Source organism: Rhinoraja longicauda, chromosome 24 (genome assembly GCF_053455715.1).
Source record: "Rhinoraja longicauda isolate Sanriku21f chromosome 24, sRhiLon1.1, whole genome shotgun sequence".
Lineage (NCBI taxonomy): Eukaryota > Metazoa > Chordata > Chondrichthyes > Rajiformes > Arhynchobatidae > Rhinoraja > Rhinoraja longicauda.
In genome coordinates, this window is record NC_135976.1 from 5,554,949 (window position 1) to 5,571,220 (window position 16,272).

Below are 16,272 nucleotides of genomic sequence, written 5' to 3' on the forward strand. Positions count from 1 at the left end.
TTGTTACTGTGTAGTTTATGCAAACAATTACGGTACCTGTAAACAATGCTGATTTGAGTGTGAGGTAGGTTTTCCTTTCCTGCTTTATTGTTAAAATTGCTGCTTTGTGCAAAGGTGTATCATATTTACCAGGAAGGACAAGAAACCCTGTGCTTATTGAGTTGGTCTATCTCTTATGAATAGCAGCAGTGTTTATTACATTTCAAAACACAAAGTGCAGGAGCAACTCAGTGGGTCAGGCAGCATCCCTGGAGAACATGGATAGGTGACGTTTCACGTTAGGACCCTTCTCCAGACTGGACTCCAGCACCTTGGTGTCTTTCGTTTTGTAAACGAGCAACTACAGTTCCCTTGTTTCTATGTGTCGTTACATTTAGTGACAGCAGCAAATCCCTTTTTTGTTAAAGATAAGAATGGTCGGTCAGGATTTTGAACAGAATGAAAGAGCTGTGAAGAAAACACCTCTGCTTATAAAATATCATGTTTGAAGTATTATTGGAGATAGTTTTGGTGAAACCTATATTAATCCAGTAAGAAGGAAATTAGAGTCAACTTACAATACATTCATAGAATCAAGTTGTACAGCAAGGAAAATGTCCTTCAGCCTAACTTGTCCATGCTGACCAAGATTCCTATCTTAAATTAATCCCATTTGCCTGCATTTGGCCCATATCCCGCCAAACCGTTTTAATCCATGTACCTGTCCAAATATATTTTCAACATTATAAATGTACCTGCCCCTGCCATCTCCCAGGCAGCTTGTTCCATGTACCCATCACCCTGTGTGGAAAAACTTGCCCCTCAGATCTCCTTTTAAATCTTTCTCCTCTTATCTTGAATCTATGCCCTCTAGTTTTAGCCTCTCCTACCCTGGGAAAAAGACTGACTACCCTATCCATGCCCCATTTTATAAATCCCCAAGGCCACCCCTCGGCATGCTCTGCTTCAAGGTAAACAGATCCACCCTATCCATTTACTGCTTATAAGTTAAGCCCTCAGTCCCGGCCAAAGTCTTGTGTGTCTTTTATGCACTCTCTCTAGCTTAATCGTGTCCTCTCCAGTCTAACCTGCATTTTGCGCAATTGCAGCAAGGCATCCTAACTCTGGTACCCAATACCCAGCTGTAATCTGAGATGATTTTGGAGTCATTTGAAAATCATGCCACCAGAATTCTCATCCAATTTGGTAACACATATGATTTAGATTTTTTTAGATTTAGAGATACAGCGCGGAAACAGGCCCTTCGGCCCACTGAGTCCACGCCGCCCAGCGATCCCCGCACATTAACACTATCCTACACACACTAGGGACAATTTTTACATTTACCCAGTCAATTAACCTACATACCTGTACGTCTTTGGAGTGTGGGAGGAAACCGAAGATCTCGGAGAAAACCCACGCAGGTCACGGGGAGAACGTACAAACTCCGTACAGACGGTGCCCGTAGTCAGGATCGAACCTGAGTCTCCGGCGCTGCATTCGCTGTAAGGCAGCAACTCTACCGCTGCGCCACCGTGCCGCCCGTATGATAAACAGATGGGGACTCCGCACTAATCTCTGCAGCACACAACTTTCATAGGCCTTCAATCTGAAAGCAACCCTCCATTATCACTCTCTGTTTATTATCACATAGGCAATTTTGTACTTGCCCTGGATCCCATGTGTCGCATCTGGACCTGCCTACCATGCAGGAAACACATAATTATATTCAGCCTGAAAGCAGATGCCTGTCTTTTTATGTTATTCCCACCTTCCAGAAACGGTTGTTTTACATGATGCATCAATTTATTTATACTGCTTTGAATTAGTTCTACATTGGAGAGCAAACCACATCATGTGACTGTCCTATCAGTCCCGGCATGTTATGGTTCCAATCACTAATTCACCATTTCATTCCTGTTCTAATTTGTCTTTGTCGTTCTTGCATGGTTTCCACAACACAATACAGGTTTGAGGAACCGACTCGATTGTTCCAGACTGAATAATTGAGCTCATGATAAGAAGCACTTCTATTTTCTTTGCAGATTCCCTTTATGCTCCTTTGATAAGTTTGGTCAGTATTTTATATTTGTTGGCATGTTTCCAGTGCCTCTTAGAAACTTCTACAGAAGCACCTAGGAAAACCTACTGTCGGGTGACATCACAGCTCTAGCCAAGACCGCAAGAAATTGCAGAGTTGTAGATGTAGCCCAGTCCGTTACTCAGACCAGACTTCCCACCATCGACTCCATCTATACGTCATGCTGCATCAGAAAAGCAGCCAACGTTATCAAAGACTCATTCCTTCTAGCCGCTTCCATCCAGCAGAAGGTACAGAAGCTTGAAAGCTGACACCACCAGACTCGGGAACAGCTTCTTTCCCACCATTGTCAGGCTTCTGAGCGCCCCTTCCATAAGCATAGATAGTGTTCGATTTACTTTTACCCCATTGAGGACATCGAACATTCTCTAAGGAACTAATACAATATTGGGAACTATATTCTGCACTCTGTATCTACCCCTTTGCCTTATCTATTGTACTTGAGTTTGAACTGATTGTGCCTATGTATGATACATCTGATCTGTTTGGATAGCATGCAGAACAAAGCTTTTCACTGTACTTCGGTGCATGTGACAATAATAAACCTAAACCTATTCTGAGATTATTTTTGTACAAACATTCCCTCTGTCGTTCAAACAGTCTGGCTGTCCACTGTGTCACAGATCTTTTGTTTTCTTTGCCCTTCCCTTTCTCTGCATCTCGGCGTCTGTTTACCCTTCAAGTGTACCTAGTTCTCATGCCAAAACCTTGACCTGAAACGTGCTCTTTTTGTTTCTTTCTCTTCAAGTGCTTTCAGACCTGCTGAGCACTTCCTGTTTTTGTTTTGTTGGAATGAAAAAAAATGCCCATGGACAAATCTGCAGTATTTCTTTACAGCCATAATAGTTCTGTTTCAAGTTGAAGTTTGAAACATTCTTGGATGTGCCCGTTTATATTTACTCCAAGTAAAAACAATGGGAAATATATCGAGGAATATATAATGATTAAATGAAGGTGAGAGATGGCAGATACTGACATCTGGAGCAAAAAATCTGCAGGGTTGAGCGACCTGTGAGGAAGTGTAACAAAATTGTCAACTCTTTGGCTGGAGATTCTGCATCAGGACTGGGTGTGGAGAGGGAAGCTTGCCAGTATAAAGAGGGGAGGGGTCAGATGGCTCAGTAAGTGATTGAAGATGAGTGAAGGATAATGGGCAGATGAAGCCCAGTGGGGAAGGGGTGAAGTCGGAAGATAGGCAGGAGAGTGAAAGGTGAAGGAAAGAACTGCAGATGCTGGTTTAAATCGAAGGTAGACACAAAGTGCTGGAATAACTCAGCGGGACAGGCAGCTTCTCTGGAGAGAAGGAATGGGTGACATTTCGGGTTGAGGCCCTTCTTCTCTCACCCATTCCTTCTCTCTAGAGATGCTGCCTGTCCCGCTGAGTTACTCCAGCACTTTGTGTCTACCTTCGAGTGAAAGATGGAAGCAGGCAAGGAGCGGGGAAAAGGGTAGATGGGAGGGTGAAGGTGGAAACAGCTGCTAAAGGTTGATGAGTGGGGACGCAAAATTTACCTGTGCTGGAATTTGATACGGTGAAACTGGGAACAGTTAAGGGAGAGAGATGAAGGGCAAGAAGATCCGGTGGGAGAAGTGTTGTGTAGTAGGTAAATGGATTTGGGGTGGGATGGGGAGTGGGCATGTATGAAAATGGGTGATTGGGTGGGACATGGGAAGCAGCAAATATGGGAGGACCAAATTTGGATCAGAAATGACAGAAAGAGGCGGAATACAATCTAGATTCTTGTTTAATTGCCATATGTACCAACAATGGAACGATGAAATTCTTACTTGCTACAGCTCAACAAGCCCGTATATGCAATAACACAAACATAAATATATAATATATTAAATTAATTAATAACCATAAAATTATGTAACCATAATAGTGCAAAACCAAACTCCATAGAGCAAGCAAAGGCATGGTCAATAGAAGATCATAGTTGCAGAGGTTAGTGTTGTTTAGTGTTCACGAGCATAAGGGCTCCTGGGAAGAAGTTGTTGAAATTGGTGGTCAGTTTCCAGGCACCTGTCCTACATTCCTGGCGGAGGTAAGGATTAGCTGACATGTGAAAATTCAATGTTCATGCCATTTGGGTTATAGACTACCCAGGTGGAATGTGAGGTGTTGTTCCCCTATTTGCATTGACCCCCCCCCCCCACCCCGGTTGTGGAGAAGGCTGAGGACGGACAGATCAATATGAGTTGAAATGGCATGGAACTGGAGCTCTGACTGGCTATTATGCATAGAGCATGGGTGCTCTGCAAACTGGTCACCTAGTTCTACACATGGTCTTGCTGTTGGACAGGAGGCCACATCAGTACCAAATGCAATAGACAAGGTTGGTGGATTTGTACATGAATAATTGCCTCAACTGGAAGAGCTATTCGGATCCCTGAATGCAGATGAAAGAGGAAACGTAGGAGGAAATGTTGCACCTCCTACAGTTGCAGGGGAAAGTGCTAGTTGTTGGGGAAAGGTAGGTGGGGTGAGAGTGGACCAGGTAGTCACAGAGAATGCAGTTATTTAATATTGAGTTCCGAACACTGAAATTTGTTTGGGATAATGTCTCTATATAGAATCATTCCAGTTCCTTGTAAATTCCACTTAATTTATTACTTCATAGTGCACAGAACTTAACTTGACTTGAGTATGACATTTTAATAAAGCATTTGAGAAGTTAAAATGAATGCATGCAGCAAAGTTTTTGAGCTCGAGTAAGGTACAAAGTAAAACGGCAACAATCTAGTATTCCTGGGGTACAACATGGAACCAAGACCCTGGTAAGTGGAAATGAACATGGGAACTGATGCTTACTGAGTTGAAAGGGAACCAATGTACCAATTGTTATCTAGTGAATCAGTTGCGAATACAGAATAGTCAGACGGCAACAAAAACGTAACAATACTTGAAACTCTTGGTGCCAATGATTTGGATGAGATTTCAACCGCAGATAAGCAGAAGCAGGATTGAGCAATAATATGAAAGTGGAACAAGATAGTCTTGTTGATGGAGAGTATATATAGTGGTAATAAACTTTGTATCCTCAAACATTTCCCAAGGAAAGAGATAGTTAGTACCCAAAGTGAAAGAGAATTAAGGTAATAACTGGACGTTTCTGTTTACCTAATTCATAGCTAATTAGTTGGTAATCAAGTAATTACTTTGCACGGTCTTAAGTTTCTTCTTTCCCTTCCCTTCCATTCTTATTAGCAATCTGGTTCAGATGATTGAAAGTGCTCAGAAGGAACTGCAGAGGCTAAGGTGAGTATTTTGAGCTGTGCTGATTTGTGTGTGGTTGCTGCTTCTGTGCACCTGTGTGATTTATCATCCCTCTTAATTTCTACAATGAAGGGATGGTGAATAGCTCTTTGCCCTTGGGTTATGGAAATAAGAGATTTACAGCCTCTCAAGGGTGGATCTCTTCTATCCATAATGCAATCTTTGGCATGTGCATATTTTTGAACTGGCTGCAGGCATTTGATTGTGGATGCTTGCAGGATAGACCACAGAATCATATAGGATTAAATTGTTTTATAACCATCATATTTAATCTTAATGATCTTGTGAAATGCTATCACATTTAGTGTTTAAAGTCCCTCAGAATGTTCTGCTGCTTCCGCTTCTTGGATGTATTGCATGAAACTTTGTCGTCTGTTCTTTGAAAAATGACCGCGATAATGCCGAGCTTTAGCAGTGTTCAGCACATTGTTGTGTTTTATCTGGAGTTCTGAGTCTTCCTGTAGCTAAGCAGCAAACTATGTTTGTTTGTTCATTGCTGACAAAATTGCATGGAAAGTTGAAATGGTAATTAAGGTGTGAGGGATGGCACCAAACAGAACAACAATGCATTTAAACATCTTTGCAAAGCTATATTTGTATGGCATGTTTAGTTTTGAATGTGAACTCTGAAATGTACTGAATACATGACTTTGAGCTTTTCTGCTCAATCTCCTTTATACCTGTACAGAGTAAATCCTTTAATTCAGCATGGCAAATAAACTATTTGTTGACCAGAACGAAATGTTGAAACTTGGACTCTCTATCCTGAATCTCATCCGTTGAACTGAATTTCAAGCAATTAAGTAGATGCTGCTGAACCTGTTTGTGGGTGCGATTGAACTGATGTATTAGGAGTGAGGAAGTGCTTTCTCCTGAAGGGTTGATTTTGATTCTTTTTCTCTGAGATGGCCTGATGTCTAGTCTGCAAGCTGCATGCATTTCTTGGCACATTTCCTAAAGCCCTTATGTCCCCAGTATCAATGGGAAGATTTTTAAAAAACACAAGCTTTTCTGAAATGATTTATGGCAGTACCTCATAAAGGCGTGCATAAACTTTTTTCCTTCCATTGTGTGCACAAACCTTTTTTCCCCCACTTCATTACTGAAGGTGTAAGAAGGAATTGCAGATGCTGATTTAAACCAAAGGTAGACACTCAAAGCTGGAGTAAAGGACAGGGAGCATCTCTGGAGTGAAGGCATTTCTCTAAACGTTCCTGCTAAAGATCACCCATTCCTTCTCTCCAGAGATGCTGCCTGTCCCGCTGAGTTACTCCAGCTTTTTGTGTCTATTTTCAGTACTGAAGGTGTTGTCTTTAACATAAAGTATTGTAGGTCATGTCCAGAGTCTTGGCAGCTTGTCCACTGGTCACATTTAAGCATAAATTCTTGCTGTTGAGGGAGTGCAGCGTAGGTTCACTAGGTTAATTCCCAGAATGGCGGGGCTTTGCAAGATGTTGAAAGACTGGAGCGACTGGGCTTGTATACACTGGAATTTAGAAGGATGAGAGGGGATCTTTATTGAAACATATAAGATAATTAAGGGATTTATTCACAAAATGCTGGAGTAACTCAGCAGGTCAGGCAGCATCTCGGGAGAGAAGGAATGGGTGACGTTTCGGGTCGAGACCCTTCTTCAGACTGATTAAGGGATTGGGCACGCTAGAGGCAGGAAACATGTTCCCAATGTTGGGGGAGTCCAGAACCAGGGGCCACAGTTTAAGGCCATTTAGAACGAAGACGAAGAAAAACTTTTTCACTCAGAGTTGTAAATCTGTGGAATTCTCTGCCTCAGAAGGCAGTGGAGGCCAATTCTCTGGATGCTTTCAAGAGAGAGTTAGATAGAGCTCTTAATGATAGCGGAGTCAGGGGGTATGGGGAGAGGGCAGGAACGGGGCACTGATTGTGGATGATCAGCTATGAACTCATTGAATGGCGGTGCTGGCTCGAAGGGCCGAATGGCCTACTCCTCCACCTATTGTCTATTGTTTATAAATGCTGAGTGTCACCAACCTGTACCTAGCAGAAGGGAAAAACAGGCCAACCTCCTGCACAAGCACTTGTATCATTGATACAAAATTGAAAATCCTCTTTGATTTTCAGTTCCTTTTTTTTTTAAGGAACATTTTTCTTTAATCTACATTACCAATTTTCTAATTGTGTGTACATCTAATGTGCAATTCTGTTTGATTCAGAAAACAAATTCAAGACCTTAACTGGCTGAGGAAAAACGACCAGCTTGCTGCTGGCAGTAAACTTCGAGAAATGGAATCCAAGTGAGTGAAATAATGTTGGATTGTAGAATTTGCTGTACTCGTTGAAAGGGTGATGAGTAGTTTTGGCAGCTTATGGGTCTTAATCTATTTTTGCAAGTTTACTTATTTCTTGGTTCAAAAGGTGCCAGTGGCAAAGCTAATCCCTACTCAAGATTTGTACATGATCAATTGATTCAGGGAAAAAATAGTTGTAGAACTCTGTGTGCACATCCATTTCATACAGCAGACAGAAATAGTGCCATGTATTGACCTGAATGGGTAGTCATTGTTTCGGGTCTAAGCCCCATCTCCAGCAGCTTTCTTTTTCTTTTGGACCAAAGATATTTGGGTTGTAAGAAACTGGGAGAGGAGTACTAGCAGTTAGATTTGAAGGGGATATGAATAGTGCAATTGAAAGGCTGTGGATAATTCAATACCAAAATAATGAAGATGTATAAAATCTGAAATTATAGACCCGTGGAAATATTCAGTATGTTTGGCTGATTTCAGGCCAGTGATCTTTCATTATAATTAGATAGATTAGATGAAAATGTTTTTAAATTTCAGGAAAGTTGGTCCTGGGTGTCGGAGAGAGCAGAAGCTATAAGATGGGGTGGAGAATGAGTGAAGAGGAACAGGTTAGGATACAGTGGTTGCATTAAAAGGAACAAGGGCACAGGCAAGGATATGTACTCTAGCTTTTTGTGTCTATCACAGGCAAGGATAGTTGGATTACAAGAAGCCAGGCCGGATCAAGTTTTTATTATTGAAATGAAAGGGGTGTTGTTTTGACTACCGTGGAAACTTGTGGGGTCTTGATGAACAGAGGAAGTTCATCATAGATAGTTGATGGTTGGGTTATTGGAAAATAAGGAATGCAAGCTTGGTTGGAATATTGGCAACGGTTGATGGGGATGGAAGCCATTTGAGTAGGTGACTCCAGTTGTTTTTTTAAATTTCAGGAGATATGAGAGACATGACAGAATTTATTTGGTTGAAAGGAACTAGCTAAATATAGAAAAAAAAATACCATCTCCAAGATAACCTTTGCTCTAAATTTCTTAATGAGCTGTTTTTTGATGTATGGCCTTTGTGCATCTGGCTACGAGTTGATATTAGATTGTTCTAGCCAACTAATCAATCCTTGTAAGAAAAGGTTGTGCCAAGTTGGGCAACAAACGTCAAAAGTTTAATTCTGCATTGAAGGTATATCAAATAGCAAATCAGTTTTATATTATTTCTCAATGATCCTTGTATTATAGCCCATGTCAAAAATAATTCTTACATGCCACCTCTCACCACCTCAACAACCAAAAGCTAGGTTATCTACATAGTATTTGCGTGTGGTTCAGCATCAGATATTTTGTTTGCTAACTATCACATGTCGTGAAGTGTTTTGATACAGTAAAGGTGGCAATAAGTGAGAATTATTATTGTGCAATTTTGTAACTGGGTCCAAATGGCTAAGTTACATAAACTGTGTTGATGAATTTTGGAGCTTTTGTCTAAATCCTTCAAATTCCTCTCAATGTACGGTTATTGTCCTGCACAACGAGGCAAATTTTATATAAGGCATTGATTTGGACAACATTAAAATGCTGTTTTCTCATGAATCGGATTCCATTTTCAAAAGATTAAGGTTCATCTAGTATCCAGTTCAGTTTAGTTTATTGCCTCATGTACCGAGGTACAGTGAAAAACTTTTGTGTGCTAACCAGTCTTATTTACCTGCTTTCCCACCCCATTTAGCGCTGTCTCTTCCATGCTTACTAACTTTTTGTGATGCAATTCTGTGGATAACATTTACTCTTTTGTAACATACCCAAATTGTTTTTCAGGCTTGTAAAGCTAGGCAGTCTGCTCAAGCTTTCTGGACTGCACAGTGAACCAATAGCTGCTGCCATACGTTCTTTCCCAAAGCAGCCAAATTTAGTCCATTGTACAAATGGTATACATGATATCCATTGGGTTGAAGTCAAACTAAAGCAAGCTTAGCAAATGACCCCCCCCCCCCAAAACCCTTTTTGTTTAATTTGAGAAAGAATAAATTCCTAACAATATTTGAAAAGCACATGGGTGTGGGTATTAGAAGCAAGGGTATTTAAGGTGAGAGGAAGAAGTTTTAAAGTGGATCTGAGGAAGAAATCTTTGTACATGGTTGTTATTTGGAATGCACTGTCAAAGGTGATGGTGGAATAGAATACATTTATAATGTTTAATAGGATTTAGAAAATTAAATAGGCAAGCAAAGGTGGGTAAATGAGATTAGTAAAGATGGGCCAAAAGGTCAGTATAAACATTGTGGACTGAGGGCCAATTTCTGTGCTGTATGATGTCCCTAGTGGGTGTAGGATAGTGTTAATATACGGGGATCGTTGGGCGGCACGGACTTGGTGGGCCGAAAAGGCCTGTTTCCGGATGTATATATATGATATGATATGATATGATAAGGAGGAGAAGTGTAAAATGATACCTATCCCACCACAATTATCCTTTGTCATCCTGTGTGTACCTAGTTGCTTTTGTTAATTCACTCCTTCTGATTATAAGTATTGCTGCAAAGGCCAGTGTTTTGGTTTTCGCCTACGCAACAGTGGTTATGGGCCACCATCTTGAACTGATGCCGTCTTTGTGATGTGTAGAGTGTTACAGAACTTTGCCCATGTGGCAGTGACCACTTTCAAATAGGGATGATTCATGATTAGCGGTTCCCATGGGGGCAGCAGTCCATCCAGGTGATGGGGATTTAGATGGTGCCGTCTTACAAACCTCTGAGTTGCTGCGTGCACTGTGTAAATAAAGATGCAGTTTGACTGCAGGAGTAGGTCATATAATGCCATCAGTCTGGCCCTGCAGTCAGTGAGGCCACTGCTGAACTGAACATTCACCTCAATTCCACGCCTACTGGAACCCATTTTTTTTTTTCTTTTCTCTATAGTCCAAAATTCTTGCTCTTTAATGCTAAGTTAATGCCCTGACTAGACTTCCCTTCTCTCAAGCTTGCTGCAATTAATTCTGTGTTTAAACAAGATCACATCTCAGCTTTTAAAACGGCAATGACCCATTGTGCTCAGTCCTTTCTCATCGTCCAGCCCCTTCATCCCACGAACCTTTGGTGTACTGCCTTCGTTCAAGTGTATCCTTCATTCAAAGAGACTAAATACAGGTGTTCCTCAACTGACGATGGGGTTATGTTCCGAGAAACCCATCGGAAACCGAAAATATTGTCAATCGAAATGCATTGAATACACCTGATCACGTGGCCAGAGGCTCGCTATGGGTCGCTGCCGTTTGCACCATCGCAACGTCGAAATATCGCAAGTCAAAGTATCGTAAGTCAGGGAGCATCTGCACCACAGTCGTGCACTAGCGATTGTCTCACTAAAGCCCTGTATAATTTTAGTGAAAGTCTCCTACTCTTAACTTCGTCTACCATTCCATCTGCCACGAGGCTTATTGAGATCACATACCAACTTTCTTTCTCGGATGAGAACACCCTGGTTTGTCCAAACACCATAATTAATTAACTTCACATTCTTTAAATCAAATTCTATTTCTCTCACTAATGTAAAAGGATTTACCATCCTTTTAACCACTATTTAAAATGCCTAAATCCTTTTGCACTGTCTCCTTCTTGCAATGTATTTTTGCGCTTATTGTTACAGTGTCTGCAAGCATTATGCTGGTCTTTTCAGGTAAGTCATTAATACATTGAATATAGTTGAAATCCCAGCGTTTATCCTGGAGTCGTCACCTCTAGTTCAACTTGGCGGCTTGAAAATGATATTTTATCTCTACTGTATTTTATGCCTGGTGATCAATTATGTAGCACTGCTCATGTGCACACTGCCATCATGGGGCACCAGTGCTGGGGGAGATTCAGTATCCGGCTTGCTGGATGGGGCGTTATTTAAACTTTGTTACACGAGTCTAATGGGTGCTGCAATGAATGTTGCAAGTGGAGAAAATGCCATCATGCTTCTGATTTTCATCTTGGATATGGTGGAAAGCCTTTGGGGTAAATTAGCAAATTATTTGCTCATTAGGATATTTACAACATTTGGTTTGCATTTGTCATGCATATTGTAATTATGAGGAAAGTTTAAGCTATTGGGAAGGCGTTTCTTTGCAGAAGCTACCTCTGGAATATTCTACATGTGTACAATGTACATGATTGTGTTGTCATTATTCTGATCATTCTGAATATCATTCTGGATATTTTGAATATAAATGGAATCTGAGTTCTTGAGCAAAATATTAAGCTACAAATAGTGCTTGGTCCACCAAGCCTTGCTGAATCTCCTGGTTCCTGACCATGTTAACTCTTCCCATTCCCATATGGACTTTTCTAGTCCTGGGCCTCCTGCATTGCCAGAATGAGGCAAAGTGGAGGAACCACTTTGAAGCTGACAAACCAACGATATGAACATTGAATTCTCCAATGTTAGGTAACTATATAATTCTACGCTTCACAATTAACATCCTTTCAATTTTTTTTGTCTCACACCTTCTGTCTTTTCATCTCTGGCTTTTGTCCAATTTAAAAGCCCCCCTCGCTTGTATCAAATTATTACCTCCCAGGCCTTGTGTGCAAGGTGCGGAAATAGTACAAAGGAGCACATTTGACAGGAAAATAATTGCAAGACTCCTGATCAATTACCAAAAGATAATTTGAGTATTTTTGCTGCATCCTATCTGTTGTTGTGCCGCAGCAGAAATGCATTTTTAGCTGCAGAACAATGTCCCCACAGTTCAACATGGCAGGACTGTGCATGCTACAACTTGGTACAATGGACCAGCAGGGTCTGTGCCTTGTTCATTGGCACATTTGGAACTGCAGTTAAGGTAGTACTTTTCCAGAGTTCTGTCTGATATAATCCAGCAGTGCTTCACCTGGATATTGTGGATAATTCATGGTAGTAATATCAGTCCACTCATCTGCTTAACGTATGCATTGTTTCCTACTGCAGTTTGCATAATTTAGTACATTTGGATGTTGGGGAATGTTGAAAAAGATCAATGAAAATGGGAAATAAAAACACGCTGCACATGTTGAACTATAAACCTAACTAACAAAAGACCTTTCTTAGAAGATGGAACTTGTTACTGAAGGATCTGCTGAAGCAGGTTTAAACCCAAGATAGACACAAAAAGCTGGAGTAACTCAGTGGATCAGACAGCATCTCTGGCGAAAGGAATAGGTCGAGACCCTTCTTTAGACTGAGAGGGGAAAGGGAAACAAGAGATATAGATGGTGATATAGAACAAATGAATGAAAGATATGCAAAAAATTAACAACGATAAAGGAAACAGGCCATTGTTAGCTGTGGGCTAGGTGAAAACGAGTTACAGACAATTAAATTCTCCAGGACGACTGAAACTAGTGCAATGACCAGGGTGGGGGAGGGACGGAAAGGGAGAGGATGCAAAGGTTTCCTGAAGTTAGAGCAATCAATATTCATACCGCTGGGTTGTAAGCCACCCAAGCAAAATATTAGGTGCTGTTCCTCCAATTTTCATTTGATCTCACTCTGACAATGGAGGAGGCTCAGAACAGAAAGGTCAGGGTGGGAATAGGAAGGGCAGTTAGTGTTTGGCAACCGGGAGAGCAGGTAGGCCCAGGCGGACTGAGCGAAGGTGTTCAGCGACACAATCACCCAGTCTACGTTTGGTCTCGCCAATGTACACACCTGGAATAATGGAAACACTAAATCCAATTATTGAATTGGCTGTGGCCAATTATAATGATAATCACCACCATGGTCAGTTACTTGTGTGGAAATGTTGCAGTCTGGTAAATGATGGCAACCGTTGAATACAGGTAGTTTTGCTATAACGTGTGCTTTCATAATGGAAGTTGGATACAACATGATTGATGAAGTGGGGATCTCTGTATTATGCAAGCTGAATTGGTTATCACACAATTTGGATCAGGAACGAGAGAACCACTTAAGTTACTTTTGAAATTGACAATCAGAAAACAAAGCTGTCTTGGAGAGAATAAAGTCTGGGAAAAAGACTTTGCACCTAACCCTGTAGTATTCAGACACCATTACCTCTAAAAACAGCTGCTTCTTTCACCGTGGATGGCCATAGAAATTGACAAGAATCGCTTCTATTGATACTTGTGCACAGATATTCAATTAAACAATGTGACCTACAGTTCTAGTATTTTTAGTTTTCTGTAACAAAAATGAATGGAGCTATTAAGCAGACCTTTAGTTTTGAAAATCCAGTGGGAGAAATAACTTTATTGTCATGAGTCTGAAACTCTAACCCCTAACCTTCATTTTCCCCATTGACATAATTGGTTTTGTAATTAGCTTAGTTTAAAGATACAGCACGGAGCCAGTCCCTTTGGCTGACCAGCGATCCCCGCACATTAACACTACCCTCTAGGGACAATTTACAATCTTTTACCGAAGCCAATCAACCTACAAAACTTGTACGCCTTTGGAGTGTGGGAGGAAACCGGAGCACCCGGGGAAAACCCACACAGGTCACGGGGAGAACGTACAAGCTCCGTCCAGACAGCACCTGTAGTCAGGATCGAACCCAGGTCTCTGACGCTGTAAGACAGTAAATACTGCTGTGCCACCCTAATTGGTTTTGTAATGGTAGTGAAAATAACATGAGGTTGCTTATGAATGCAATGATTCCATTATAGCAGAACTACCTGGTTTTTTAAAACAAATATTTGAAAATGTTCATTTGGTTTTGCATATATTGAGAATGTCTGATGCAAATACTGGGAATTAAAGTGAGTTATGGTGTCTTTTCTGCACAGATACATTAATCGTCTGTAAGCAAATGAGCGATCAGTCTTTTTCCCCAACAGTAACAATAAATCTCATTTTCAAGAATAAACAGCTGTCTTCACTCTTCTGTTCCAGCTGGGTAGCGTTAGTTAGCAAGAACTACGAGATTGAGAGAGCGATTGTCCAGCTCGAAGGTGAAATAAACAAGATGAAACAACAGCAAGGGGATGAGAACAAAGAAAATATTCGACAGGACTTCTGATGATCAAGGGAGTACTGACGGCATACTGTTCAGTGCTTGTCTTCAAAGTGAATTAATGTTCCCATTTATACAATAGTCATAACAATCATGTAAATGGGATTTTGTTTTTGTTTGTTGTATTTCATGTGTGCTTTAAACTGAGTAGAACGGTATTCTTAAGCTCAATTTTGAAGTGGCCCAAAAAAACATTTTATTTTCTGTCTTCCCTCCATGTGTTAGATAATTGCCTGTTGTGTACTTGCAGCAATATGGGTTGTTTATCCTTTTTGACCAACCTGCCAACTGTGGTTTCCAAAACAGTCTACTTCTCAGGATTAATTATCTGTAGTAAAATGTTAATAGAATTTGTATTACATTTTTATAGTTGAATATTTACAAATAAAATGCTGAACACGAGTTGAGAGGTCAGAGTGCATGTTTTTGCTACCTAAACAGGTTCAATACCTGGTTATTCACAAACTGCTATCAGTCTGGGAAAAGTCATTGGATATCCTTTCATCAAAATGTACTTGGAGAGTGCTGGAGAAACTTGCTCCAGGACACCCTGTCTGCCTACATGAGTTTGCTAAGAGCACGGTGTCGCAGCGGTAGAGTTGCTGACTTATAGCGAATGCAGCGTCGGAGACCCAGGTTCCATCCCGACTATGGGTGCTGTCTGTACGGAGCTTGTATGTTCTCCCCATGACCTGCGTGGGTTTTCTCCGAGATCTTCGGTTTCCTCCCACACTCCAAAGACGTGCAGGTTTGTAGCTTGATTGGCTTGGTAAAATGGAAAAAAATTGTCCCTCGTAGACGTATGATAATGTAATGTGCGGGGATCGCTGGTCGGCGCGGACCTGGTGGGCCGAAGGGCCTGTTTCCGCTCTGTATCTCTAAACTAAACTAAATATATGTATGACTTATTGATTTTGTGTTAGGATGTGTTTCTATGTTAGATAAAAATTTAGCTTGGGAGCTGCTAAGCAAATATCTTGTGGGCTGGCTGAGGTATTTTGGATGTCAACTTTAGTCTTGGCTGGGTGTGCACAGGAGGTGGCAATGCCTCATTGTGCGAGTGGATAGGGAACACTGCCTGCAATTGGCAGATATTAGTCAGTGCCAGGATCAGATGGTGACATTTGGCCATGAGGGGGGTGGATAAATGACTCGGCTGCGATTGGAGTGGTGTTTGGGTGTGGATTCATCTGATTCAGTGTCAGGAATGATGATCTGCAAAATACAGGCTGGAATAGGTGAGTATGGGGAGAAAAATACATGGTCTCAGACTGGGTTCAGGGTTGAATTTACTGTGGGCAATCTGAGTTTTAATCGTGCACCAAACAGACCTCTCATCAAAAGTGTTTCGGATTGCCTACCAGCCTCCTCACAGAAATTGATCCCAGGTCTAAGGGATCATTTAGCTTGGGATGAAGAGGAACCACTGAGGTCTGGTTATTTTTGGAATTCCCTGCCATAGAGGGCTGGAAGCTGTGATGGATTTTGAGGTAATTAAGAGATGTGAGGATCATGCAGAACAGAGACATTGATCAAATGTGCTTATTGAACAGCTGAGTATGCTCAACAGATGATACTGCCCACTCTTACCTCCACTGTTCTGCATGAAGTAGCATTTAGTAATTACTTCTAAACAAAAACCAAGT

General features: G+C 41.3%; 1 protein-coding gene across 2 annotated transcripts in view; it reads left to right on the forward strand.

Annotated features, from left to right (window-relative positions):
* bcas2 (BCAS2 pre-mRNA processing factor) overlaps positions 1-15,102 on the forward strand; it is a 40,897-nt gene extending 25,795 nt beyond the window's left edge. Inside the window, exons 5-7 of one of the 2 annotated variants that reach the window (XM_078420303.1) lie at positions 5,292-5,342; positions 7,553-7,633; positions 14,506-15,098. In XM_078420303.1, coding sequence (XP_078276429.1) covers positions 5,292-5,342; positions 7,553-7,633; positions 14,506-14,632 — 259 coding nt within the window. In that variant the 3' untranslated portion in view covers positions 14,633-15,098. Of the gene's footprint in view, positions 1-5,291; positions 5,343-7,552; positions 7,634-14,505 lie in introns of both variants that reach the window. The other variant, XM_078420304.1, reaches the window with a different exon arrangement.
* Positions 15,103-16,272: the final 1,170 nt, after the last annotated feature.